At 40.2% G+C, this 26,993-nt stretch overlaps 1 protein-coding gene across 1 annotated transcript in view; it reads left to right on the forward strand.

Moving 5' to 3' along the window:
* Positions 1-26,993, forward strand: part of LOC133606772 (pyruvate carboxylase, mitochondrial-like) — an 828,781-nt gene that overhangs the window by 770,825 nt on the left and 30,963 nt on the right. The window contains exons 22-24 of the mRNA XM_061961089.2: positions 3,029-3,208; positions 19,359-19,533; positions 19,716-19,789. Of these exons, the coding sequence (XP_061817073.1) occupies positions 3,029-3,208; positions 19,359-19,533; positions 19,716-19,789 (429 nt within the window). The remainder of the gene's footprint in view (positions 1-3,028; positions 3,209-19,358; positions 19,534-19,715; positions 19,790-26,993) is intronic.

The raw sequence follows: 26,993 nt of genomic DNA on the forward strand, positions 1-26,993 counted from the left end.
CTAGTAGTCACACTTATCATTCCACCATGTACCTAATAAAATAGCTTCGAGGTGGGTAAGCTCAACCAAACTTGTTCCTTACATTAGGCGCACCGAATTATAAGGCGCACTGTTGAGTTTTTAATTAAAAAAAAGTAGTTTAAGTGCGTCTTTATTCATTCATCAAATGGTAAGGCCCCAAAATATTCCTCTCCTCAGCCTTATTTGTCATTTTCCAAGGAGAGCTTTATGATGGTGACGTTGTTGCCAAACGCCGGAAATGTGTCCCGTGAAAAACCCTACGACCGAAACTGTCTAATAACTAAAGTCCCTTGCGTCAATAATGTAAACTCACTACACCGGTATGTTTTAGCGCTTTCATGGCGAGTTTACTGACAGATATAAGTAAGAACTTCACACTACTTTATATTAGAAATGGCAACAGCGGAGGATGAATAATACACACAATAATCACATAAGAAAAAGCTTATCGACTCGCGGACGCGCGCACATTTTCAGGATTTATGCAGATCCCAAATACAGATCAGCGAGTACCAGAAGGTAAGAAAAGTTGATTTTGCATAATATTGCGAAAAAAAACGCCAGATAATATGTCTTACCTTATACACACACCATAATAATACTCGTGTGTTGAAGCACAGTACAATCCATCAAGTGGTGCGGCTTCATAGCTTACCAAAGTCGTACTAAAACATTTTGATAGATTTTTGAGCGCCGTGTGTAATGTTCTATATTTTCAATGGAACATTTAAAATGTTGGTGTTGTTTACTGGAGTCATATTGCCATCATCGTGCAGCCTACACTTATCTCTTATGTTTGACTGCCATCTAGTAGTTACACTTATCATTACACCATGTACCTAATAAAATAGTTTCGAGGTGGGTAAGCTCAACCAAACTTGTTCCTTACATTAGGCGCACCGGGTTATAAGGCGCACTGTTGAGTTTTTAATAAAAAAAAGTAGTTTAAGTGCGTCTTTATTCATTCATCAACTTGTAAGGCCCCAAAATATTCCTCTCATTCTTCCTCAGCCTTCTTTGTCATTTTCTGAGGAGAGCTTTATGATGGTGACGTTGTTGCCAAACGCCGGAAATGTGTCCCGTGAAAAACCGTCCGACCGAAACTGTCTAATAACTAAAGTTCCTTGGGTGAATAATGTAAACTCACTACACCGGTATGTTTTAGCGCTTTCATGGCGAGTTTACTGACAGATATAAGTAAGAACTTCACACTACTTTATATTAGAAATGGCAACAGCGGAGGATGAATAATACACACAATAATCACATAAGAAAAAGCTTATCGACTCGCGGACGCGCGCACATTTTCAGGATTTATGCAGATCCCAAATACAGATCAGCAGGTACCAGAAGGTAAGAAAATTTGCTTTTGCATAATATTGCGAAACAAAACGCCAGATAATATGTCTTACCTTATACACACACCATAATAATACTTGTGCGTTGAAGCACAGTACAACCCATCAAGCGGTGCGGCTTCATAGCTTACCAAAGTCGTACTAAAACATTTTGATAGATTTTTGAGCGCCGTGTGTAATGTTCTATATTTTCAATGGAACATATAACATGTTGGTGTTGTTTACTTGAGTCATATTGCCATCATCGTGCAGCCTACACTTATCTCTTATGTTTGACTGCCATCTAGTAGTCACACTTATCATTACACCATGTACCTAATAAAATAGCTTCGAGGTGGGTAAGCTCAACCAAACTTGTTACTTACATTAGGTGCACCGGGTTATAAGGCGCACTGTTGAGTTTTTAATAAAAAAAAGTAGTTTAAGTGCGTCTTTATTCATTCATCAACTGGTAAGGCCCCAAAATATTCCTCTCGTTCTTCCTCAGCCTTCTTTGTCATTTTCCGAGGAGAGCTTTATGATGGTGACGTTGTTGCCAAACGCCGAAAATGTGTCCCGTGAAAAACCGTCCGACCGGAACTCTCTAATAAATAAAGTCCCTTGGGTGAATAATGTGAACTCACTACACCGTTATGTTTTAGAGCTTTCATGGCGAGTTTACCGACAGATATAAGTAAGAACGTTACACTACTTTATATTAGAAATGGCAACAGCGGAGGATGAATAATACACACAATAATCACATAAGAAAAAGCTTATCGATTCGCGGACGCGCGTAAATTTTCAGGATTCATGCAGATCCCAAATACAGATCAGCAGGTACCAGAAGGTAAGAAAAGTTTCTTTTGCATAATATTGCGAAACAAAACGCCAGATAATATGCCTTACCTTATACACACACCATAATTATACTTGTGCGTTGAAGCACAGTACAATCCATCAAGCGGTGTGGCTTCATAGCTTACCAAAGTCGTACTAAAACATTTTGATAGATTTTTGAGCGCCGTGTGTAATGTTTTTTATTTTCAATGGAACATGTAACATGTTTGTGTTGTTTACTTGAGTCATATTGCCATCATCGTGCAGCCTACACTTATCTCTTATGTTTGACTGCCATCTAGTAGTCACACTTATCATTCCACCATGTACCAAATAAAATAGCTTCGAGGTGGGTAAGCTCAACCAAACTTGTTCCTTAAATTAGGAGCACCGGGTTATAATGCGCACTGTCAAGTTTTTAATAAAAAAAGTAGTTTAAGTGTGTCTTTATTCATTCATCTACTGGTAAGGCCCCAAAATATTCCTCTCATTCTTCCTCAGCCTTCTTTGTCATTTTCCGAGGAGAGCTTTATGATGGTGACGTTGTTGCCAGGTCAACCGACTTCACCGCGCCCCCTCTAAAATGGCCCACTTAGCAGCAGGAGAAATAAGTGTCCCTTCATTATTTTATGTCATTGACACTCGTGTCAGTGTCCCACTCAGTCCACAAAGACTGCGCTCTTTGTCATTATGCAAATACGATCGCATTAGCGTAATGGTCTGCCATGATGAACAATGAACGGCCACGGGATGTTTTATGCCTGTTTTGTTTTGCTGAAGGAGCTCTGCGTGTACATGTGGGAGTAAAGACCGAATGTGTTCCCCTTCAGGTGACACCCTCCTCCAAGATCGTGGGGGACTTGGCCCAGTTCATGGTCCAGAACGACCTGAGCCGGGCCGAGGTGGAGGAGAGGGCCGACGAGCTGTCCTTCCCGCTGTCGGTTGTGGAGTTCCTGCAGGGCTACGTCGGGATACCACATGGAGGATTCCCAGAACCTTTCAGATCCAAGGTAGCACAGACACACACCATCCGATCGTCATTGCTATTTTCTTATTGATCTTACTCTCTGTTCTTCATACTGGAAGTAAACAAACTTGAAATAGAAAAAAAAAAACATTGCCAACATGTAAAAGATATAATGTGATTGAATTATCTGTAATAGATATGGATTAAATACATCCCGCTTCTTCCTTTTCATTTTCTTGCATGTTGACTTGTACAAATTGAATCATGTGATGTTCCTCAAAGGGCCCGTCTAATGCTGACAACACTTAATTCATAGTTCTGGACCTAAAAATGATGCCTGCGACTCAAATTCCCCCCTAATTAGATACAGTAGTGATTTTAAGCTTGTTTTCGAAAAACTTTTACCTTTAAAAGGCCTACTGAAATGTGATTTTCTTATTTAAACGGGGATAGCAGGTCCATTCTATGTGTCATACTTGATCATTTCGCGATATTGCCATATTTTTGCTGAAAGGATTTAGTAGAGAACATCGACGATAAAGTTCGCAACTTTTGGTCGCTGATAAAAAAGCCTTGCCTGTACCGGAAGTAGCAGACGAGTAGCGTGACGTCACAGGTTGTGGAGCTCCTCACATCTGCACATTGTTTACAATCATGGCCACCAGCAGCGAGAGCGATTCGGACCGAGAAAGCGACGATTTCCCCATTAATTTGAGCGACGATGAAAGATTTGTGGATGAGGAAAGTGAGAGTGAAGAACTAGAGGGCAGTGGGAGCGATTCAGATAGGGAAGATGCTGTGAGAGGCGGGTGGGACCTGATATTCAGCTGGGAATGACTAAAACAGTAAATAAACACAAGACATATATATACTCTATCTATATATACACATTTGTGGCATATATTTAATATGCCACAAATGAATCCCGCATAACAAACACCTCCCCCCTCCCGTCCATGTAACCCGCCAATACAACTCAAACACCTGCACAACACACTCAATCCCACAGCCCAAAGTACCGTTCACCTCCCCAAAGTTCATACAGCACATATATTTCCCCAAAGTCCCCAAAGTTACGTACGTGACATGCACATAGCGGCACGCACGTACTGGCAAGCGATCAAATGTTTGGAAGCCGCAGCTGCATGCGTACTCACGGTACCTCGTCTGCGCATCCAACTCAAAGTCCTCCTGGTAAGAGTCTCTGTTGTCCCAGTTCTCCACAGGCCAATGGTAAAGCTTGACTGTCATCTTCTGGGAATTTAAACAATGAAACACCGGCTGTGTTATCCGGCACAACAGTCAAGGGGTGCATTCTACGGCGGGGGTGCGTTATCCGGCACAACACCTGCCGCAATACACCGCTTCCCACCTACAGCTTTCTTCTTTGCTGTCTCCATTGTTCATTGAACAAATTGCAAAAGATTCACCAACACAGATGTCCAGAATACTGTGGAATTTTGCGATGAAAACAGACGACTTAATAGCTGGCCACCATGCTGTCCCAAAATGTCCTCTACAATCCGTGACGTCACGCGCAGGCGTCATCATACCGAGACGTTTTCAGCAGGATATTTCGCGCGAAATTTTAAATTGCACTTTAGTAAGCTAACCCGGCCGTATTGGCATGTGTTGCAATGTTAAGATTTCATTATTGATATATAAACTATCAGACTGCGTGGTCGGTAGTAGTGGGTTTCAGTAGACCTTTAACAAGTTTTTGCCCAATTTCAGCACCAAAATGTGGACGGGCCTGCATCAGCATGTTCATTTCATATTGTGTAGTACAGGGGTGTCGAACGTACGGCCCGCGAACAGGTTTTATCCGGCCCGCAGGATGAGTTTGCTAAGTATAAAAATTAGCCGAATTTTTGGCTGAAAGAAACTGCTGTTCTGAATGTGTCCATTAGATGTCGCAATAGCAATTCTTTGTATCTTTATAGATGATGCTACATATGTAAAAAAATAAATAAATAAACCAAATTATGTTAGTGCACCAGTCGAAGAAAATGAGCAAACTACATAAATAACATCCTGTAATTTGATTTTGATATTATTTTTTTATCTTGATAGATTGAAAATTAACACCAATGAGTTGACTGATGAACATTATCACATAATTTATTCAGAAAGTATAAATAATGACAAAGGAAGATAAAATACTATTAATCGCAACATGTAAGTGTAAAAAAAAACAACAACATTATGTTTTGTACATTTTTAGAATGTGCTTGTTCTATTTTTAAACAAAGAAAACAAACTGAAGTTGTCTTTATTTTTAAGTTATTGTGCCGTGATTTTACCAGTCCGGCCCACTTTGGAGTAGATTTTTCTCCATGTTAGGGGTTAGGGTTAGGTTTAGGGTTAGGGTTAGGGATCTAAAATGAGTTTGACACCCCTGTGTTTTGAAATTGTAGTTGGCTTCATTTGATAAGGACTAGTATGTTTCGTGATCACAACATTTTAGCCAAGGCTAATTCTCAATGTAAATGTTAAATGGGTTATACTTGTATCGCGCTTTTCTACCTTCAAGGTACTCAAAGCGCTTTGATACTATTTCCACATTCACCCATTCACACACACAATCACACACTGATGGCGGGAGCTGCCATGCAAGGCCCTAACCAGGACCCATCAGGAGCAAAGGTGAAGTGTCTTGCTCAAGGACACAACGGACGTGACTAGGTTGGTAGAAGCTGGGGATTGAACCAGGAACCCTCAGGTTGCTGCGCTACGCCGTCCCTAGTTGGGCATTTACACACAACAAAAGAGTACCGGTACAATTGAAAACAATTCGCAAACAATAAAACAATGCAGAAAAACACAATACATACCGTATTTTCCGGACCATAGGGCGCACTGGATTACAAGGCGCACTGCTAATGAATGGTCGATTTTTGATATTTTTTCATATACAGGGCGCATTAAAGGAGTCATATTATTATAAAAAAAAAAAATTCTAAATGGAAAACTTCCTTGTGGTCTACATAACATGTAATGGTGGTTCTTTGGTCAAAATGTTGCATAGATTATGTTTTACAGATCATCTTCAAGCTGCCTTTTGACAGTCACTTCCGGACACGCCGTTTTGTGGGCGGTCTTATTTACGTGGCTCAACTTCGGCAGCGTCTTCTCCCCGTCATCTTTGTTGTAGCGGTGTAGCGTGCAAGGACGGGAGTGGAAGAAGTGTCAAAAGATGGAGCTAACTGTTTTAATGACACTCAAACTTTTTTTATATCAATAACGAAGCAGCATCTCCCCTTCCCCTGGAAATGTGTCTCGTGAAAAACCATCTGACCGGAACTCTCTAATAACTAAAGTTCCTTGGGTGAATAATGTAAACTCACTACACCGGTATGTTTTAGCGCTTTCATGGCGAGTTTACTGACCGATATAAGTAAGAACTTTACACTACTTTATATTAGAAATGGCAACAGCGGAGAATGAATGTCCCATAACAAGAAGATAGAGAAAAAGAAGAAGCTTATCGACTACGTTGTCGTCACGGACTACAAAGGCGGACGCACGCAATTTTTCAGGATTTATGCAGATCCCAAATACAGATCAGCAGGTACCAGAAGGTAAGAAAAGTTTATTTTGCATAATATTGCGAAACAAAACGCCAGATAATATGTCTTAGCTTATACACATGCTATAATAATACTCGTATGTTGAAGCACAGTACAATCCTTTAAGCGGTGCGGCTTCATAGCTTACCAAAGTCGTACAAAAACATTTTGACAGATTTTTGAGCGCCGTGTGTAATGTTCTATATTTTCAATGGAACATATAAAATGTTGGTGTTGTTTACTTGAGTCAAATTGCCATCATAGTGCAGCCTTCACTTATCTCTTATGTTTGACTGCCATCTACACTTATCATTACACCAAATAAAATAGCTTTGAGGTCGATAAGCTCAACCAAACGTATTCCTTACATTAGATGCACCGGGTTATAAGGTGCTTTGTCGAGTTTTGAGGGGGGGAAAAAAGAATTTTAAGTATGCCTTAGAACCCGGAAAATACGGTACCACAATGAGAAGTCCTTAAGTTTGTGTTTGACAAGAACCCAGTTTGTAGTAGATAAACAGTTCCATTCTTTCATGCATCTGTGGAAGCATCTTCATCCCAAATCGCATTATTTTGCCGCAGAATTTCAAGAAATCAGCACAATATCTCAAAGGGGAAAAAGACTTGAGTCAGAACTTGGGGAAAATATTTTGTACTTTTGGCCACTGACTTTGCAGTTCCTTCTTGGAGCTAAACAACTTCAGGCAGACACACCAGTGGAGTGCGTAATGGAGCTTCTGTGTCTCCGTGGATGCGATGCTTTCACCAACGTCTTTTTGGCTTGGAGCAGACGCACCAGTGACTACGTTAGAGAGCCGAATAGATTTAATATCGTAAACACAGAAGAATAGCTCTGCTTCACGACTGCAGCAGGAGACACATTTTCCGCAAAGCCGCTAGTATTCTGTTTTGCGACCTTTTCTACTGATGTTTTATTGCTGGAATTGTACCTTGAGTTGAATTGAATTGTGCCGAAAAAATGGATGCTTTATTCAACTTTAAGATAGTAGCTTTACAAAGGTGAGGACACACGGGGGCGAGCAGGGTTTAAAAAATGCTAATAAAAAGAATTCAAAATGTCATAATAACCTTAAGAAAATACCCATGACAGGCAGACACTAAAGACACGGAAACACAGTCTATGGTGTCTATTATATGATATTATCATATTTATTAGGGGTGTCTAAAAAAATCTAATTTCGAATGAATAGCGATTCTTATTTGTAACAATTCTTTATCAATGAAAAAAATAAAATAATCGAATTTAAAGCATTTTAAAAATCTCTTTTTGCTGTTCAGATGTACTTTAGAAATGATAAGTGTTAGATACTTCTCTTGTTGCCTTATTTATATTTGACTTTATTAAATGTTCAAATATAATTGATTTTTAAACAAAATCAGTTATCTTTTAAGTAATATAGAAATGTATCACAGCTGTTAATTTATTGTATGGAGGAATGTAGTTCATCATAGAACTGGCACCCAATGTTATTAAGCAGTATTGACTTTGAATGGAGAATTGCTTTGAATCAAGAATCGAATTGACTCATGTGGGGACCAAAGATTCATAGTCCCAATATTGTTTGTATTAATGTTTAGCTCATAATGTTAACCATATCAGTTTTGAGGTAATCGTGGACCAGTGCGACAAAAATATGCAATGAAGTGATCAAAATATTAGTTTCATGTGCCTTTATCCACATGTGAGGTAATAGACTTCACTTCTGTAGATGAACAGGAGGGGGCGGCATATCCAGTCGGGCGATGGAAAAGGGGCGTTCAAAGTCCAGTTAGTTATCTACTGATTACTCAAAAACGACCATATTTTCCGGACTATGAGGCGCACTTAAAATCCTTTCTTTTTCTCAAAACTCGACATTGCGCTTTATAACCCGGTGCGCCTAATGTAAGGAATAATTCTGGTTGGGCTTGCTCACCTCGAAGCTATTTTATTTGGTACATGGTGTAATGATACGTGTGACCAGTAGATGGCAGTCAAACATAAGAGATAAGTGTCGACTGCACTGTGATTGCAATATGACTCAAGTAAACAACACCAACATTTTAAATGTTCCATTGAAAATATAGAACATTACACACGCCGCTCAGAAATCTATCAAAATGTTTTAGTACGACTTTGGTAAACTATGAAGCCGCGCCGCTTGATGGATTGTACTGTGCTTCAACATACACGTATTATTATGGTGTGTATATAAGGTAAGACATATTATCGGGCGTTTTGTTTCACAATATTATGCAAAAGCAACTTTTTTTAACTTCTGGTACCTGCTGATCTGTATTTGGGATTTGCATAAATCCTGAAAAATTGTGCGCGTCCGTGAGTCGATAATCTTCTTCTTTTTCTCTATCTTCTTGCTACGGGACATTCATCCCCCGCTGTTGCCATTTTGTATAATAAAGTAGTGTAACGTTCTTACTTATATCTGTCAGTAAACTCGCCATGAAAGCGCTAAAACATACCGGCGTAGTGAGTTTACATTATTCACCCAAGGAACTTTAGTTATTAGAGAGTTCCGGTCGGACGGTTTTTCACGGGACACATTTTCGGACTTTTTGTTTCCGTATGAGGAGATGCTACTTTGTTATTGATTGAAGTAAAGTCTGAATGTCATTAAAACAAATAATAAACTTTTCTTACCTTCTGGTACCTGCTGATCTGTATTTGGGATCTGCATAAATCCTGAAAAATTGCGTGCGTCTGCCTTTGTAGTCCGTGACGATACCGTAGTCGATAAGCTTCTTCTTTTTCTCTATCTTCTTGTTATGGGACATTCATTCTCCGCTGATGCCATTTCTAATATAAAGTAGTGTAAAGTTCTTACTTATATCGGTCAGTAAACTCGCCATGAAAGCGCCAAAACATACCGGTGTAGTGAGGTTACATTATTCACCCAAGGAACTTTAGTTATTAGTTATTTTTCACGAGACACATTTCCAGGGGAAGGGGAGATGCTGCTTCGTTATTGATATAAAAAAAGTTTGAGTGTCATTAAAACAGTTAGCTCCATCTTTTGACACTTCTTCCACTCCGTCCTTGCACGCTACACCGCCACAAAAAAAGATGACGGGGAGAAGACGCTGCCGAAGGTGAGCCACAAAACGGCGCATCCGGAAGCGACTGTCAGAAAGCGGCTAGAAGATGATCTGTAAAACATCATCCATGCAACATTTTCACAAAAGAACCACCATTACATGTTATGTGAGATACAGTCTGGTGTGCCGTGGGAGATTATCTAATGTCACCTATTTGGGGTAAAAAAATATTTTTTGCAAATCAGTAATTATAGTCTGCAAATGATGTGTTGTTGTTGTTGAGTGTCGGTGCTGTCTAGAGCTTGGCAGAGTTACCCTGTAATACTTTTTCATATCAGTAGGTGGCAGCAGGTAGCTAATTGCTTTGTAGATGTCGGAAACAGCGGGAGGCAGTGTGCAGGTAAAAAGGTTTCTATTGCTTAAACCAAAAATAAACAAAAGGTGAATGCCCCTAAGAAAGGGCATTGAAGCTTAGGGAAGGCTATGCAGAACGAGACTAAAACTGAACTGGCTACAAAGTAAACAAAAACAGAATGCTGGACGACAGCAAACACTTACTGTGGAGCAAAGATGGCGTCCGCAATATACATCAGAACATGACATGACAATCAACAATGTCCCCACAAAGAAGGATAAAAACAACTGAAATATCCTTGATTGCTAAAACAAAGTAGATGCGGGAAATATCGCTCAAAGGAAGACATGAAACTGCTACAGGAAAATACCAAAAAAAGAGAAAAAGCCACCAAAATTGGAGTGCAAGACAAGAACTAAAACACTACACGCAGGAAAACAGCAAAAAACTCAAAATAAGTCTGGGGGTGATGTGACAGGTGGTGACAGTACACCTACTTTGAGACAAGAGCTATATTGATGCATGCTTGGTTATGCTTTAAATTCATATCCAACAATTGTGACAACGACTTTTTTCTGTCAACTGAGTTTTGTTGTTTAATGATTTCTGCTGGTGGTGTGCCTCCGGATTTTGTCAACACAAAAAATGTGCCTTGGCTCAAAAAAGGTTGAAAATCACTGATGTAGACCACAAGGAAGTGTTTCCTTTTTTTAGAAAAAATAAATAAATAATAGGACTCCTTTAATGCGCCCTATAATCCGGTGCGCCTTATATATGAAAAAAGATATTTAAAAAAAATAGACCATTCATCGGCAGTGCGCCCTATGGTCCGAAAAATACGGTAATAGATATTATGGGAAATGACTGCCGCATTCATTTTAAGGGCCAGAAGTACATAAAGAGAACGCACTCGTGAAATTTCTATCTTCTGGACGCAATGTAGTAATGTAGTAACTTGTTGACATGTCTGAAACAAACACCACAACTCACTTTGCAGGTACAAATTCCAAGAAAGAAGGAAAGCTCTCCTCAATTCTTAGTCAGTTTTCTGTCAATTGTTGCTATTTTTTGGGCCATCATTGATGCGCCTTCATTGGGCAACTGTCACGCCAAATGTATTCCCCCTACAAAAACCTTCCCCCCACCATTTACTTCCGGAGTCATTTCCTCTTACGTCATTTCCTCTTACGTCATTGACAGCGATCGATAGAATCCAAATCTCCTGAAAATGGTGGTGTCACTGAATGACATTTGTCTTTATCTTTCCCAGGGGACTTATGTCAAACACCAGCAGGCTTCGAAAAATTCCAGGCGGAGTGTTAGGGAAAATTTCAGGCGGAGTGTTAGGGCCGCTGCTGGGAACTTCTGTCTTCGTGGTAACGGGCAAAAAATATTAATTAATATATAATACTGTTAAATGTCTGTACTTTAAATCAACATTATTGTTGAAACCATTTCACTACAATATTGTGTGTGCTGCTGTCCTGTGTCAAAGCCGAAGTGTTATCGATCGCTCTCAATGACGTAAGAGGAAATGTCGTAAGTAAGAGGAAATGACGTAAGAGGAAATGACCATACTTGCCAACCCTCCCGGATTTTCCGGGAGACTCCCGAAATTTAGCGCCTCTCCCGAAAACCTCCCGGGACAAATTTTCTCCTGAAAATCTCCCGAAATTCAGGCGGAGCTGGAGGCCACGCCCCCTCCAGCTCCATGCGGACCTGAGTGACTGTTGACAGCCTCTTCTCACGTCCGCTTTCCCATAATATAAACAGCTAATGATTGAGGGCGAGTTATTGGTTTCTTATGTGGGTTTATTGTTAGGCAGTTTCATTAACGTCCTCCCAGCGCGGTAACAACACACAACAACAGCAGTCAAGTTTTCGTCTACCGTAAAGCAGTTGGTCTGCCGTAAACAGCAATGTTGTGACACTTTTAAACAGGACAATACTGCCATCTATTGTACATGCATATATGACCCACCCATAATGTGTCACATTTTTGTGTTGATTTATTTATTTTATTTTGTGGTTTGAATTCGTTTTTGGAGCTGTCATTACACATGTATCAGTATTCACATTGGTCAGTAGGGGGCAGTAGGGCGTTTCTTCCCAATTGAATGCTATCACCTGCAGACCGGAAGTGTCTTGTCATTCTGATGAGTGCGACCAGTCTGTGAACAATTGAAACGTCCTGTGTGCTTTTTCCTCCTGTATAACAGGTTAGTTTTGGTGAATCAACTCACTGAATAATATCCATGTGATCTTTATAAGTTTAAGTACACATTCTGATGGTGGAGCCTAACTCTAAAGTGTTTGTGAGTTGTAGTTTGTATTTGTGTATGAATCCAGTGCACAGCTGCAGTAATCAATACAAAATGGCGACGTGAGTGCGCAATGTTTATATAGGAACTTCTGATCCTAATTCAGACTCCCAAATTAGAGCTCCCGTTTTCTTATTGATTTTATAATGTATATTTGTATAATGTGTGTGTTCTGAAATAGTGACAGAGAATAGAACAAGGATGGACAATTCAACCCTTAACTCAACAATGAGTAGATGAGTGTTATGTGTGTGTATATGTGTAAATAAATGAACACTGAAATTCAAGTATTTCTTTTATTTATATATATATATATATATAGCTAGAATTCACTGAAAGTCAAGTATTTCTTATATATATATCTTAACCACGCCCCCAACCACGCCCCCCGCCCCACCCCCGACCACGCCCCCCACCCCCTAACCCCCACCTCCCGAAATCAGAGGTCTCAAGGTTGGCAAGTATGGAAATGACACCGGAAGTAAATGGGGGGGGAGGTTTTTGTAGGGGGAAGACATTTGGCGTGACACAACCAAAACCCTTGACCTCACACCCCCTCCAAGCTTCAGTCTTGGTCAGTGTCCGAGTCACGCTGCTCTTAACTAGCAGCGTCGTCATTCCAACCACGTCGTCCGCTTTGCCAATTTGCATATCAGGGTTTGCTGTTGCAGGCGCAGCACGACAGGGCGGTATCGGCCTCCCCCGTACGCTCGAGCTGCGGCCCGTTTGTGCACGCAGAGCACGGAACATGTCATGTTTCTTTAATGAAGCCGAAAATAGTTGGCGGGCGCTCATTCCATTCGTTGGATCACACGCCATCATTCCACGGTCACGTGCACTTTTGGCTGGTGCGTTCGTCTTGCTGCGGTGTTGGCTTTCGGCATCGCAGCGACACATACTGTAATTGTCAGAAAAAGAGCAAGTAGCACACGGGTTCATCTTGAATTGTTTAAACAACCTACTAAATGAGGTTGCCATCTTCTTTACTATGTCAAACGTGCACACAAGTCATTGCACCATAGCCTTTTCTGTGTTTTAACCAGGGGCCTGATTTCCTATAGGCTTGCGTGTACTAAAACACGTGCACATCTGATAGCACACGCAAAGGTGATCTACTGAACGTGTGCAAAGTGGATTACAAAATAAGGCGTGCTATTGATTCTGCGTCTGTCTTCATTAATATGCAAAATATATGCTGATCATCAAAACGGCCACTGTACTGGAAGGAAAGGATGCAAATGTAATTATTTGGCACGCGCAATGTGATTTATCAACACTATTTATCACTAATTTAGAACTGACAGTTCCACAAACGTCGTGCGTGTGTCAGCACTTTAGACCAGGGATGTCAAACGTACGCCCCGAGGGCCGGATCAGGCCCGCCAACAGGTTTTATCCGGCCCTCGGGATGAGCTTGCTAAGTAAAAAAATGAACCTGACATTTTTTGGTGAAAGAAACTGCTGTTCTAAATGTGTCCACCAGATGTCGCAAAAGCCATTTTTTGTATCTTTGTAGATCAGTGTTTTTCAACCTTTTTTGAGCCAAGGCACATTTTTTGCGTTGACAAAATCCAGAGGCACACCACCAGCAGAAATCATTAAAAAACGAAACTCAGTTGACAGTAAAAAGTCGTAGTCGCAATTGTTGGATATGACTTTAAAGCATAACCAAGCATGTATCACTATTGCTCTTGTCTCAAAGTAGGTGTACTGTCACCACCTGTCACATCACACCCTGACTTATTTGGACTTTTTTGCTGTTTTCCTGTGTGTACAGTTTTACTTCTTGTCTTGCGCTCCTATTTTGGTGGTTTTTTGTCTTTTTTTGGTATTTTCCTGTAGCAGTTTCATGTCTTCCTTTGAGCGATATTTCCCGCATCTACTTTGTTTTAGCAATCAAGAATATTTCAGGTGTTTTTATCCTTCTTAGTGGGGACATTGTTGATTGTCATGTCATGTTCGGATGTACTTTGTGGACGCCGTCTTTTCTCCACAGTAAGTCTTTGCGGTCGTCCAGCATTCTGTTTACTTTGTAGCCAGTTCAGTTTTGGTTTAATTCTGCATAGCCTTCCCTAACTCACCTTTTGTTTATTTTGTGTTTAAGCATTAGACACCCTTTTACCTGCACACTGTTTCCGACATCTACCGGCTGCCACCTACTGATATGGAAGAGCATTACACGGTTACTCTGCCGAGCTCTAGACAGCACGGACACTCAACAACACATCATTTGCAGACTATAATTACTGGTTTGCAAAAAATATTTTTTTACCCCAAATAGGTGAAGTTAGATCATCTCCCACGGCACACCAGACTGTATCTCACGGCACACTAGTGTGCCGCGGCACAGTGGTTGAAAAACACTGTTGTAGATGATGCTACATATGTACAAAATAAACCACAAGATGTTAGTACATCAGTCGGGAAAAATGATCAAACTCCATAAAAAACATACTGTAATTTGATTTTGATATAATTCTTTTATCTGGATATATTGAAATTTAACACTAATGAGTTGACCGATGAACATTATCAAATAATATATTTAGAAAATATTAATAACGACAAATAAAGTATATATACTATTAACCACAACAGGTAATCGTAAAAAAAACAAAAAACATTATGATTTGTACAATATCTGAATGTGCTTGTTCTATTTTTAAACAAAGAAAACAATCCAAAGTCGTCTTTATTTTTAAATTATCGTGCCGTAAATTTTACCAGTCCGGCCCTCTTTGGAGTAAATTTTTCTCCATGTGGCCCCCGATCTAAAATGAGTAAGACACTCCTACTTTAGACTATCAAAAATAAAAAATATTAGACATATTGTCTATTCAGCAACGTCATTTTATAATTGTTTAACTACAAACCCCGTATCCATATGAGTTGGGAAATTGTGTTAGATGTAAATATAAACGGAATACAATGATTTGAAAATCATTTTCAACCCATATTCAATTGAATATGCTACAACAACAACATATTTGATGTTCAAACTGATAAACATTTTTTTTTTTTTTTTAAATAATCATTAACTTTAGAATTTGATGCCAATAACACGTGACAAAGAAGTTGGGAAAGGTGGCAATAAATACTGATAAAGTTGAGGAATGCTCATCAAACACTTATTTGGAACATCCCGCAGGTGAACAGGCAAATTGGGTGCCATGATTGGGTATAAAAGTAGATTCCATGAAATGCTCAGTCATTCACAAACAAGGATGGGGCGAGGGTCACCACTTTGTCAACAAATGCGGGAGCAAATTGTTGAACAGTTTAAGAAAAACCTTTCTCAACCAGCTATTGCAAGGAATTTAGGGATTTCACCATCTACGGTCCGTAATATCATCAAAGGGTTCAGAGAATCTGGAGAAATCACTGCACATAAGCAGCTAAGTCCTTGACCTTCGATCCCTCAGGCTGTACTGCATCAACAAGCGACATCAGTGTGTAAAAGATATCACTGCATGGCCTCAGGAACACTTCAGAAACCCACTGTCAGTAACTACAGTTGGTCGCTACATCTGTAAGTGCAAGTTAAAACTCTCCTATGCAAGGCGAAAACCGTTTATCAACAACACCCAGAAACGCTGTCGGCTTTGCTGGGCCTGAGCTCATCTAAGATGGACTGATACAAAGTGGAAAAGTGTTCTGTGGTCTGACGAGTCCACATTTCAAATTGTTTTTGGAAACTGTGGACGTTGTGTCCTCCGGACCAAAGAGGAAAAGAACCATCCGGATTGTTATAGGCGCAAAGTTGAAAAGCCAGCATCTGTGATGGTATGGGGGTGTATTAGTGCCCAAGACATGGGTAATTTACACATCTGTGAAGGCGCCATTAATGCTGAAAGGTACATACAGGTTTTGGAGCAACATATGTTGCCATTCAAGCAACGTTACCATGGACGCCCCTGCTTATTTCAGCAAAACAATGCCAAGCCACGTGTTACATCAACGTGGCTTCATAGTAAAAGAGTGCGGGTACTAGACTGGCCTGCCTGTAGTCCAGACCTGTCTCCCATTGAAAATGTGTGGCACATTATGAAGCCTAAAATACCACAACGGAGACCCCCGGACTGTTGAACAACTTAAGCTGTACATCAAGCAAGAATGGGAAAGAATTCCACCTGAGAAGCTTAAAAAATGTGTCTCCTCAGTTCCCAAACGTTTACTGAGTGTTGTTAAAAGGAAAGGCCATGTAACACAGTGGTGAACATGCCCTTTCCCAACTACTTTGGCACGTGTTGCAGCCATGAAATTCTAAGTTAATTATTGATTGCAGAAAAAAATAAAGTTTATGAGTTTGAACATCAAATATCTTGTCTTTGTAGTGCATTCAATTGAATATGGGTTGAAAAGGATTTGCAAATCATTGTATTCTGTTTATATTTACATCTAACACAATTTCCCAACTCATATGGAAACGGGGTTTGTACTCGAGGACTTCAGTGGCTGATTAAAACAAACTCAATTGATGATTTTTTTTAATGACATTCATTTTTGTCACATCGAATAATTTGTTATATGAAAAAAACGTATTCGAGTATGCATATTTTTGCGTCTCGCTCCAATGAGTGCACATTCAGCAAAAAAACAAAATAAAAGTGGTGTCATTGTAGATGCATAACAGCACTGCTTCTAAAACGCCCATAAAAAGTGGTAGATGTCTCCCGCATGTTTGAAAACATAGCAAAACACCACTGGTAGGAGCATGAAAACATGAATGTGCAGTAAATGAGTGATACCCATTATAGTACACGCAAAATGTCACTTAAATAAAGCGGTCTGCACCACTTTACAATTCCACACGCAGTCTTGATAAATTGCACAAAACACGCCCGCTAATAGTAAATGCTATTTTATACAAACCCCGTTTCCATATGAGTTGGGAAATTGTGTTAGATGCAAATATAACCGGAATACAATGATTTGCAAAGCCTTTTCAACCCATATTCAATTGAATATGCTACAAAGACAAGATATTTGATGTTCAAACTGATAAACTTTTTTTTTTTTTTTTGCAAATAATAATTAATTTAGAATTTCATGGCTGCAACACGTGCCAAAGTAGTTGGGAAAGGGCATGTTCACCACTGTGTTACATGGCCTTTCCTTTTAACAACACTCAGTAAACGTTTGGGAACTGAGGAGACACATTTTTTAAGCTTCTCAGGTGGAATTCTTTCCCATTCTTGCTTGATGTACAGCTTAAGTTGTTCAACAGTCCGGGGGTCTCCGTTGTGGTATTTTAGGCTTCATAATGCGCCACACATTTTCAATGGGAGACAGGTCTGGACTACAGGCAGGCCAGTCTAGTACCCGCACTTTTACTATGAAGCCACGTTGATGTAACACGTGGCATTGTCTTGCTGAAATAAGCAGGGGCGTCCATGGTAACGTTGCTTGGATGGCAACATATGTTGCTCCAAAACCTGTACGTACCTTTCAGCATTAATGGCGCCTTCACAGGTGTGTAAGTTACCCATGTCTTGGGCACTAATACACTCCCGTACCATCACAGATGCTGGCTTTTCAACTTTGTGCCTATAACAATCCGGATGTTTTTTTTCCTCTTTGGTCCGGAGGACACGACGTCCACAGTTTCCAAAAACAATTTGACATGTGGACTCGTCAGACCACAGAACACTTTTCCACTTTGTATCAGTCCATCTTAGATGAGCTCAGGCCCAGCGAAGCCGACAGCGTTTCTGGGTGTTGTTGATAAACGGTTTTCGCCTTGCATAGGATAGTTTTATCTTGCACTTACAGATGTAGCGACCAACTGTAGTTACTGACAGTGGGTTTCTGAAGTGTTCCTGAGCCCATGTGGTGATATCCTTTACACACTGATGTCGCTTGTTGATGCAGTACAGCCTGAGGGATCGAAGGTCACGGGCTTAGCTGCTTACGTGCAGTGATTTCTCCAGATTCTCTGAACCCTTTGATGATATTACGGACCGTAGATGGTGAAATCCCTAAATTCCTTGCAATAGCTGGTTGAGAAAGGTTTTTCTTAAACTGTTCAACAATTTGCTCGCGCATTTGTTGACAAAGTGGTGACCCTCGCCCCATCCTTGTTTGTGAATGACTGAGCATTTCATGGGATCTACCTTTATACCCAATCATGGCACCCACCTGTTCCCAATCTGCCTGTTCACCTGTGGGATGTTCCAAATAAGTGTTTGATGAGCATTCCTCAACTTGATTAGTATTTATTGCCACCTTTCCCAACTTCTTTGTCACGTGTTGCTGGCATCAAATACTAAAGTTAATGATTATTTGCAAAAAAAAAAAAAAGTTTATCAGTTTGAACATCAAATATGTTGTCTTTGTAGGATATTCAACTGAATATGGGTTGAAAATGATTTGCAAATCATTGTATTCTGCTTGTATTTACATCTAACACAATTTCCCAATTCATATGGAAACGGGGTTTGTAGATTGCACACGCTGTTTACCGTGTGGTGTTTGGATCTTAGTGAATCAGGCCCCATATGTGGATGTACCTTGTCGTGTGTGTGGCTGAACAAAACCACTTGGTCAGAGGAGCTGTGCTGCTAGGTTGACACCACATCATACAGTATTGTTATTGCTGTGTGCGTGCATATTGAGGTTTTTGTTGACAACTGTGACTCAAATATTGCAAACGTTGAGCTTTCTCCGTCAGCCAAAGTCAAACAACAGGTTGAAGCTCTCATGCGGACATGTGATGTAGAGTGTGAAGATTTTACCAGCACTTAACACATCAGGAAGTCTTCCAAATCCTTTGAGAATATTCAGAGTGACAAAGCTTGTCTCACCACTACATGAACCCTAACAATAAAAACACTTCTTGTTGTTGTTGTTTTTTTCACTTCTAGTTTTCATTCCCACTCGTCTGTTTTTGTCCAGGTGCTGAAGAGCCTCCCTCGCATTGATGGCCGCCCGGGTGCCTCGCTGCCGCCGATGGACTTCGAGTCTTTGGAGGAGGGGCTGCGGGCGGCGCACGGCGAAGAAATCACCCCCGAGGACGTGATGTCGGCTGCCATGTACCCGAAAGTGTTCCAGGAATTCAAAGAGTTCACCTGTGAGTTAAAATGTCCGGTAGAGAGTGACATCTTGATTCTGCCCGGCTCTGTTGTTTTTGATTGCATTGTTACTGCGCCCTGAAATTGAAAAAGTCTTGCTGGGATAGAAATAGAAATAGTTTCAGCGTTCACTTGACAACATCATACTCCATATTTGACAATACTCCTCCTTTATCTTCAGCTAACTTTGGCCCAGTGGACTGTCTCAACACCAGACTCTTCCTGGATGGACCAAAGATTGCCGAGGAGTTTGAGGTAACGCTGAAAATGTTGTATGTTTTAGAGCATGTGTTTATATTTCATATTAGAGGGGCAGGAAGTGGGTATGAAAAGGCGACTCATGCAGAACAAAGGTTCCAAACTGAGGGCCTGCCTACAAGACAATTGAAGGATGCGAGGGGCCACTTTCATACACTTGTTGCATAACCTTGGTCAATCTGTCCGAAGATATCTGAATAAAAGGGACATCTTAACTTTGCCTACTCAGTGGCCTTGTGGTTAGAGTGTCCGCCCTGAGATAGATGGATGGATAGTACTTTATTGATTCGGTAGGTTGCGAGTTCAAACCCCGGCCGAGTCATACCAAAGACTATAAAAAATGGGACACATTACCTCCCTGCTTGGCACTCAGCATCAAGGGTTGGAATTGGGGGTTAAATCTGTTAGGAACTGGTCAAGGGGGTGACCCCGGGATGCAGAGACGGGAGGCAAGTTTGAATAACAAAAGGGAATACATTTAATGAGTCCAAAAAGTGTAACAAAAAGCGATGGGGCAGAAGTGCACACCATGAATACTTAAATGAAACAGGTTCCTCAGTGGTCGGCAGGGGGAGAAGCCAGCGCACACTAAACACAGGGTAAAGTCCTTGTTGCCTCAAGGAGGCTAGGAAACAAACACAACAACGTTAGGAATTACAGGAATAAGGAAAAACAACGTACCAGGACTGACAGGCACGAAGCAGGCACGTGCACGTGGAAGGTGCAGGATAAATTAACCGACAAGAGCCAGCTGTGGGAGGCGAGCTTGAATAGTCCTTGGTAGAAATAGGTTGCAGGTGTGCCTTAGTGTCCGCCCCTCGCTGAAGACTAATGAGCTGAGGAAACACATCACAACACAAGAGAAGGCAGGGAAATAAAAACACAACAAAATCACCAAAAATGATTCCCGGGCGTGGCCACCGCTGCTGCTCACCTCTCCCCTCACCTCCCAGGGGGTGAACAAGGGAATGGGTCAAATGCAGAGGACAAATTTCACCACACCAAGTGTGTGTGACTATCGTTGGTACTTTAACTTTAACTTGTGTTACAGGTAATAAATTAAATTATAGTACTGTATTTTCCAGACCATAGGGCGCACCGGGTTAAAAGGCGCACTGCCGATGAAAGGTCTATTTCAGGGGTCACCAACCTTTTTGAAACCAAGAGCTACTTCTTGGGTACTGATTAATGCGAAGGGCTACCAGTTTGATACACACTTAAATAAATAGCCAGAAATAGCCAATTTGCTCAATTTACCTTTAACTCTGTTATTATTAATAATTAATGATATTTATCTTTGTGGAAACACTGATCATCTTAGTGATTTCTCACAATAAATATATATAGAAACAGATAAATATCAATATGCAACACTTTATTTTTTATATTTTCTCTAAGTGCACATTTTTCAAATTGAACATTTTCAAATGATCACTTCTAAGACAGTCTTGTGAAATCACAATATCCAATTTTAACTAGCTGGCCACTAACATTTTTTTAACAAATCATGAATTACTTTGCACCATGTTTGTACAAATAATAACTCATGTAAAATACAAAAGTCAACTCTCAAATGTTTAAATAAATCATGTCACACGTTGAACTGGACACCAAATCTGTTTCTTTGTCAGTTAGTGAAGACCAAGTCTTTAAAATATTTTCTTGGATTTTCAAATTCTATTTGAGTTTTGTCTCTCTTAGAATTAAAAATGTCGAGCAAAGCGAGACCAGCTTGCTAGTAAATAAATACAATTTAAAAAATAGAGGCAGCTCACTGGTAAGTGCTGCTATTTGAGCTATTTTTTAGAAAAGGCCAGCGGGCGACTCATCTGGTCCTTACGTTGGTGACCCTTGGTCTATTTTTTTAGCTTTTTTCATATATAAGGTGCACCGGATTATAGGGCGCATTAAAGGATTCATATACATTTTTTTGCTCAAGGACACAACGGACGTGACTAGGTTGGTAGAAGCTGGGGATTGAACCAGGAACCCTCAGGATGCTGCGCCACGCCGTCCCTAGTTGGGCATTTACACACAACAAAAGAGTACAATTGAAAACAATTCGCAAACAATAAAACAGTGCAGAAAAACACAATGCATACCGTATTTTCCGGACCATAAGGTGCACCGGATTACAAGGAGCACTGCTAATGAATGGTCTATTTTTGATATTTTTTCATATATAGGGCGCATTAAAGGAGTCATATTATTATTAAAAGAAAATTCTAAATGTAAAACACTTCCTTGTGGTCTACATAACATGTAATGGTGGTTCTTTGGTCAAAATGTAGCATAGATTATGTTTTACAGATCATCTTCAAGCCGCTTTCTGACAGTCGCTTCAGGATGCGCCGTTTTGTGGGCGGTCTTATTTACGAGGCTCACCTTCGGCAGCGTCTTCTCCCCGTCATCTTTGTTGTAGCGGTGTAGCGTGCAAGGACGGGAGTGGAAGAAGTGTCAAAAGATGGAGCTAACTGTTTTAATGACATTCAGACTTTACTTCAATCAATAACGGAGCAGCATCTCCTCATCCGGAAACAACAACACCAGAAATGTGTCCCGTGAAAAACCATCCGACCAGAACTCTCTAATAACTAAAGGTCCTTGGGTGAATAATGTAACCTCACTACACCGGTATGTTTTAGTGCTTTCATGGCGAGTTCACTGACAGATATAAGTTAGAACTTTACACTACTTTATATTAGAAATGGCAACAGGGGAGGATGAATGTCCCATAACAAGAAGATAGAGGAAAAAGAAGAAGCTTATCGACTACGTTGTCGGCACGGACTACAAAGGCGAACGCGCGCAATTTTTTAGGATTCATGCAGATCCCAAATACAGATCAGCAGGTACCAGAAGGTAAGAAAAGTTGCTTTTGCATAATATTGTGAAACAAAACGCCAGATAATATGTCTTACCTTATACACACACCACAATAATACTCGTATGTTGAAGCACAGTACAATCCATCAAGCGGTGCGGCTTCATAGCTTACCAAAGTCGTACTAAAACATTTTGACAGATTTTTGAGCGCCGTGTATAATGTTCTATATTTTCAATGGAACATTAAAAATGTTGGTGTTGTTTACTTGAGACATACTGCAGTCTGCATGTATCTCTTATGTTTGACTGCCATCTACTGGTCACACTTATCATTACACCATGTACCAAATAAAATAGCTCCGAGGTGGGTAAGCTCAACCAAACGTTTTCCTTTCATCAGGCGCACCGGGTTATAAGGCGCACTGTCGAGTTTTGAGGGGGGAAAACAAGGATTATAAGTGCCATCAGTGTGTGAATGTGGACAATAGTGTCAAAGCGCTTTGAGTTCCTTAAAAAAGATAGAAAAGCGCTATACAAGTACGACCCATTTACCATTTACACCTTATGGTTCGGAAAATAAAAGCACAATGCGTTTCTCGACCGAGTTCCTATCTCAGAACACTCGTATCTTAGACTATGTTTACACTGCAGGCCAAAGTTGCCTAAATCCGATTTTTTCGAAATCCAATTTTTTTTTTACACTGCAAGTAAAATGTGATCTTAAACAGACTCCAGTATAAACGTGCACGTCCCAACGTGGCCCCAAGGTGACCGCGACGTCACTTGCTTTGATAAAGTGTAAACAAAGGAAGTTGACCGCTCCAAAGGAGCTATCTCTGGCTTTTTGCCGATATCCGATATTCCGATATTGTCCAACTCTTTAATTACCGATACCAATATCAACCGATATATGCAGTCGTGGAATTAACACATTATTATACCTAATTTGGACAACCAGGTATGGTGAAGATAAAGTACTTTTTAAAAATGTTTATAAAATAAGATAAATAAATTAAAGACATTTTCTTGAATAAAAAAGAAAGTCAAACAATATAAAAACAGGACACAGTAGGACTTTGAAGGTATTTAATGAGTAATAGCTATATATAATAATAATTAGAGATGGACGATAATATCGGCCTTTCTTGATATTATCGGCCGATAAATGCTTTAAAATGTAATATCGGAAATTATCGGTATCGTTTTTTTTTTAATTATCGGTATCGTTTTGTTTTTTTGTTTTGTTTTATTAAATCAACATAAAAAAAACATGATACACTTACAATTAGTGCACCAACCCAAAAAACCTTCCTCCCCCATTTACACTCATTCACACAAAAGGGTTGTTTCTTTCTGTTATTAATATTCTGGTTCCTACATTATATATCAATATATATCAATACAGTCTGCAAGGGATACAGTCCGTAAGCACACATGATTGTGCGTGCTGCTGGTCCACTAATAGTACTAACCTTTAACAGTTAATTTTACTCATTTTCATTAATTACTAGTTTCTATGTAACTGTTTTTATATTGTTTGACTTTCTTTTTTATTCAAGAAAATGTTTTTAATTTATTTATCTTATTTTATTTTATAATTTTTTTTTTTTAAAAAGGACCTTACTTTCACCATAACTGGTTGTCCAAATTAGGCATAATAATGTGTTAATTCCACGACTGTATATATCGGTATCGGTTGATATCGGTATCGGTAATTAAGAGTTGGACAATATCGGATATCGGCAAAAAGCCATTATCGGACATCCCTAATAATAATATATATAATAGTCGTTTTTACCTTTTTGTTAAGTTATTGTTTACTATATTGACTTCATGCTGCTCATGTACGCAACTAAATAGAATAAGGATCTAGGGGCGGTGTGGCTCAGATGGTAGAGTGACCGTGCCAGCAACATGAGGGTTTCAGGTTCGATTCCAGCTTTCATCATCCTAGTCACGGCAGTTGTGTCCTTGGGCAAGATACTTTACCAACCTGCTCCTAGTGCCGCTCACTCTGGTGTATGAATGTGAATGAATGTTTAATGGTGGTCAGAGGAGCAGTGGGCGCAAACTGTCTACCCAAAGGCAGCTGTGGCTACAAATGTAGCTTACCACAATTACTGTGTGAATGTGGAGTGAATAACTGATGGGTTCTCAGTTTTCTGTGAAGCGATTTGAGTGTCTAGAAAAGTGCTATATAAATCTAATTCATTATTCTTATTGGTAAAAGGAGCCACTCGAATATTACTTCAACCCAGAGCACAAATACTTGTAATTTAAGGTATGTTCACAACTTAAAGCAAGGGGGTCAAACGTACGGTACAGGTTTTATCCGGCCTGAGTGACGAGTTTGCCAAGTATTAAAATGACTTGCTTTTTTTTTTTTTTACGAAAGAAACTGCTGTTCTAAATGTGTCCACTGGATGTCACAATAGCAATTCCGTTAGGCCAGCAAACGGTTTATACCGTGGCCAAGCAAGAGCTACACAGTAAAGGGTGACTGTGGCTCCTCCTCCTCCTCGACCCACATGAAAATTAAAACCTGCCGTTTTATGCCTTCTGCTTCGAACACATCGTCATTTGGCACCCTTGCTCCCCCATAACGTCTCTGTCAAACAGGAGAAAAGTGAACTTAACCCTTTTGAATACAAACCCCGTTTCCATATGAGTTGGGAAATTGTGTTAGATGTAAATATAAACGGAATACAATGATTTGCAAATCCGTTTCAACCCATATTCAATTGAATATGCTACAAAGACAACATATTTGATGTTCAAACTGATAAACATTTTTTTTTTTTTGCAAATAATCATTAACTTTAGAATTTGATGCCAGCAACACATGACAAAGAAGTTGGGAAAGGTGGCAATAAATACTGATAAAGTAGAGGAATGCTCATCAAACACTTATTTGGAACATCCCACAGGTGAACAGGCAAATTGGGAACAGGTGGGTGCCATGATTGGGTATAAAAGTAGATTCCATGAATTGCTCAGTCATTCACAAACAAGGATGGGGCGAGGGTCACCACTTTGTCAACAAATGCGTGAACAAATTGTTGAACAGTTTAAGAAAAATCTTTCTCAACCAGCTATTGCAAGGTATTTAGGGATTTCACCATCATATCATCAAAGGGTTCAGAGAACAAATCACTGCACGTAAGCAGCTAAGCCCGTGACCTTCGATCCCTCAGGCTGTACTGCATCAACAAGCGACATCAGTGTGTAAAGGATATCACCACATGGGCTCAGGAACACTTCAGAAACCCACTGTCAGTAACTACAGTTGGTCGCTACATCTGTAAGTGCAAGTTAAAACTCTCCTATGCAAGGCGAAAACCGTTTATCAACAACACCCAGAAACGCCGTCGGCTTCGTTGGGCCTGAGCTCATCTAAGATGGACTGATACAAAGTGGAAAAGTGTTCTGTGGTGTGAAGAGTCCACATTTCAAATTGTTTTTGGAAACTGTGGACGTCGTGTCCTCCGGACCAAAGAGGAAAAGAACCATCCGGATTGTTATAGGCGCAAAGTTGAAAAGCCAGCATCTGTGATGGTATGGGGGTGTATTAGTGCCCAAGACATGGGTAACTTTCACATCTGTGAAGGCGCCATTAATGCTGAAAGGTACATACAGGTTTTGGAGCAACATATGTTGCCATCCAAGCAACGTTACCATGGACGCCCCTGCTTATTTCAGCAAGACAATGCAAAGAGTGCGGGTACTAGACTGGCCTGTCTGTAGTCCAGACCTGTCGCCCATTGAAAATGTGTGGCGCATTATGAAGCCTAAAATACCACAACGGAGACCCCCGGACTGTTGAACAACTTAAGCTGTACATCAAGCAAGAATGGGAAAGAATTCCACCTGAGAAGCTTAAAAAATGTGTCTCCTCAGTTCCCAAACGTTTACTGAGTGTTGTTAAAAGGAAAGGCCATGTAACACAGTGGTGAACATGCCCTTTCCCAACTACTTTGGCACGTGTTGCAGCCATGAAATTCCAAGTTAATTATTATTTGCAACAACAACAAAAGATGTTTGAGTTTGAACATCAAATATCTTGTCTTTGTAGTGCATTCAATTGAATATGGGTTGAAAAGGATTTGCAAATCATTGTATTCCGTTTATATTTACATCTAACACAATTTCCCAACTCATATGGAAATGGGGTTTGTACGTTTTCAGAATGTGCGTGTTCTATTTTTGGCCATAGTAAAACAAAGAGAACAACCTGGAGTTGTCTTTATTTTGAAGTTATCATGCCACGATTGTACCATTCCGGCCCACTTTGGAATAGATTTTCCATCCATCCTAAAATGACTTAAAGCATAACAAAAAGCCAAAAGACAGCTCGTATTTCAAATTACTCAACATT

This window comes from Nerophis lumbriciformis, linkage group LG05 (genome assembly GCF_033978685.3).
Source record: "Nerophis lumbriciformis linkage group LG05, RoL_Nlum_v2.1, whole genome shotgun sequence".
Lineage (NCBI taxonomy): Eukaryota > Metazoa > Chordata > Actinopteri > Syngnathiformes > Syngnathidae > Nerophis > Nerophis lumbriciformis.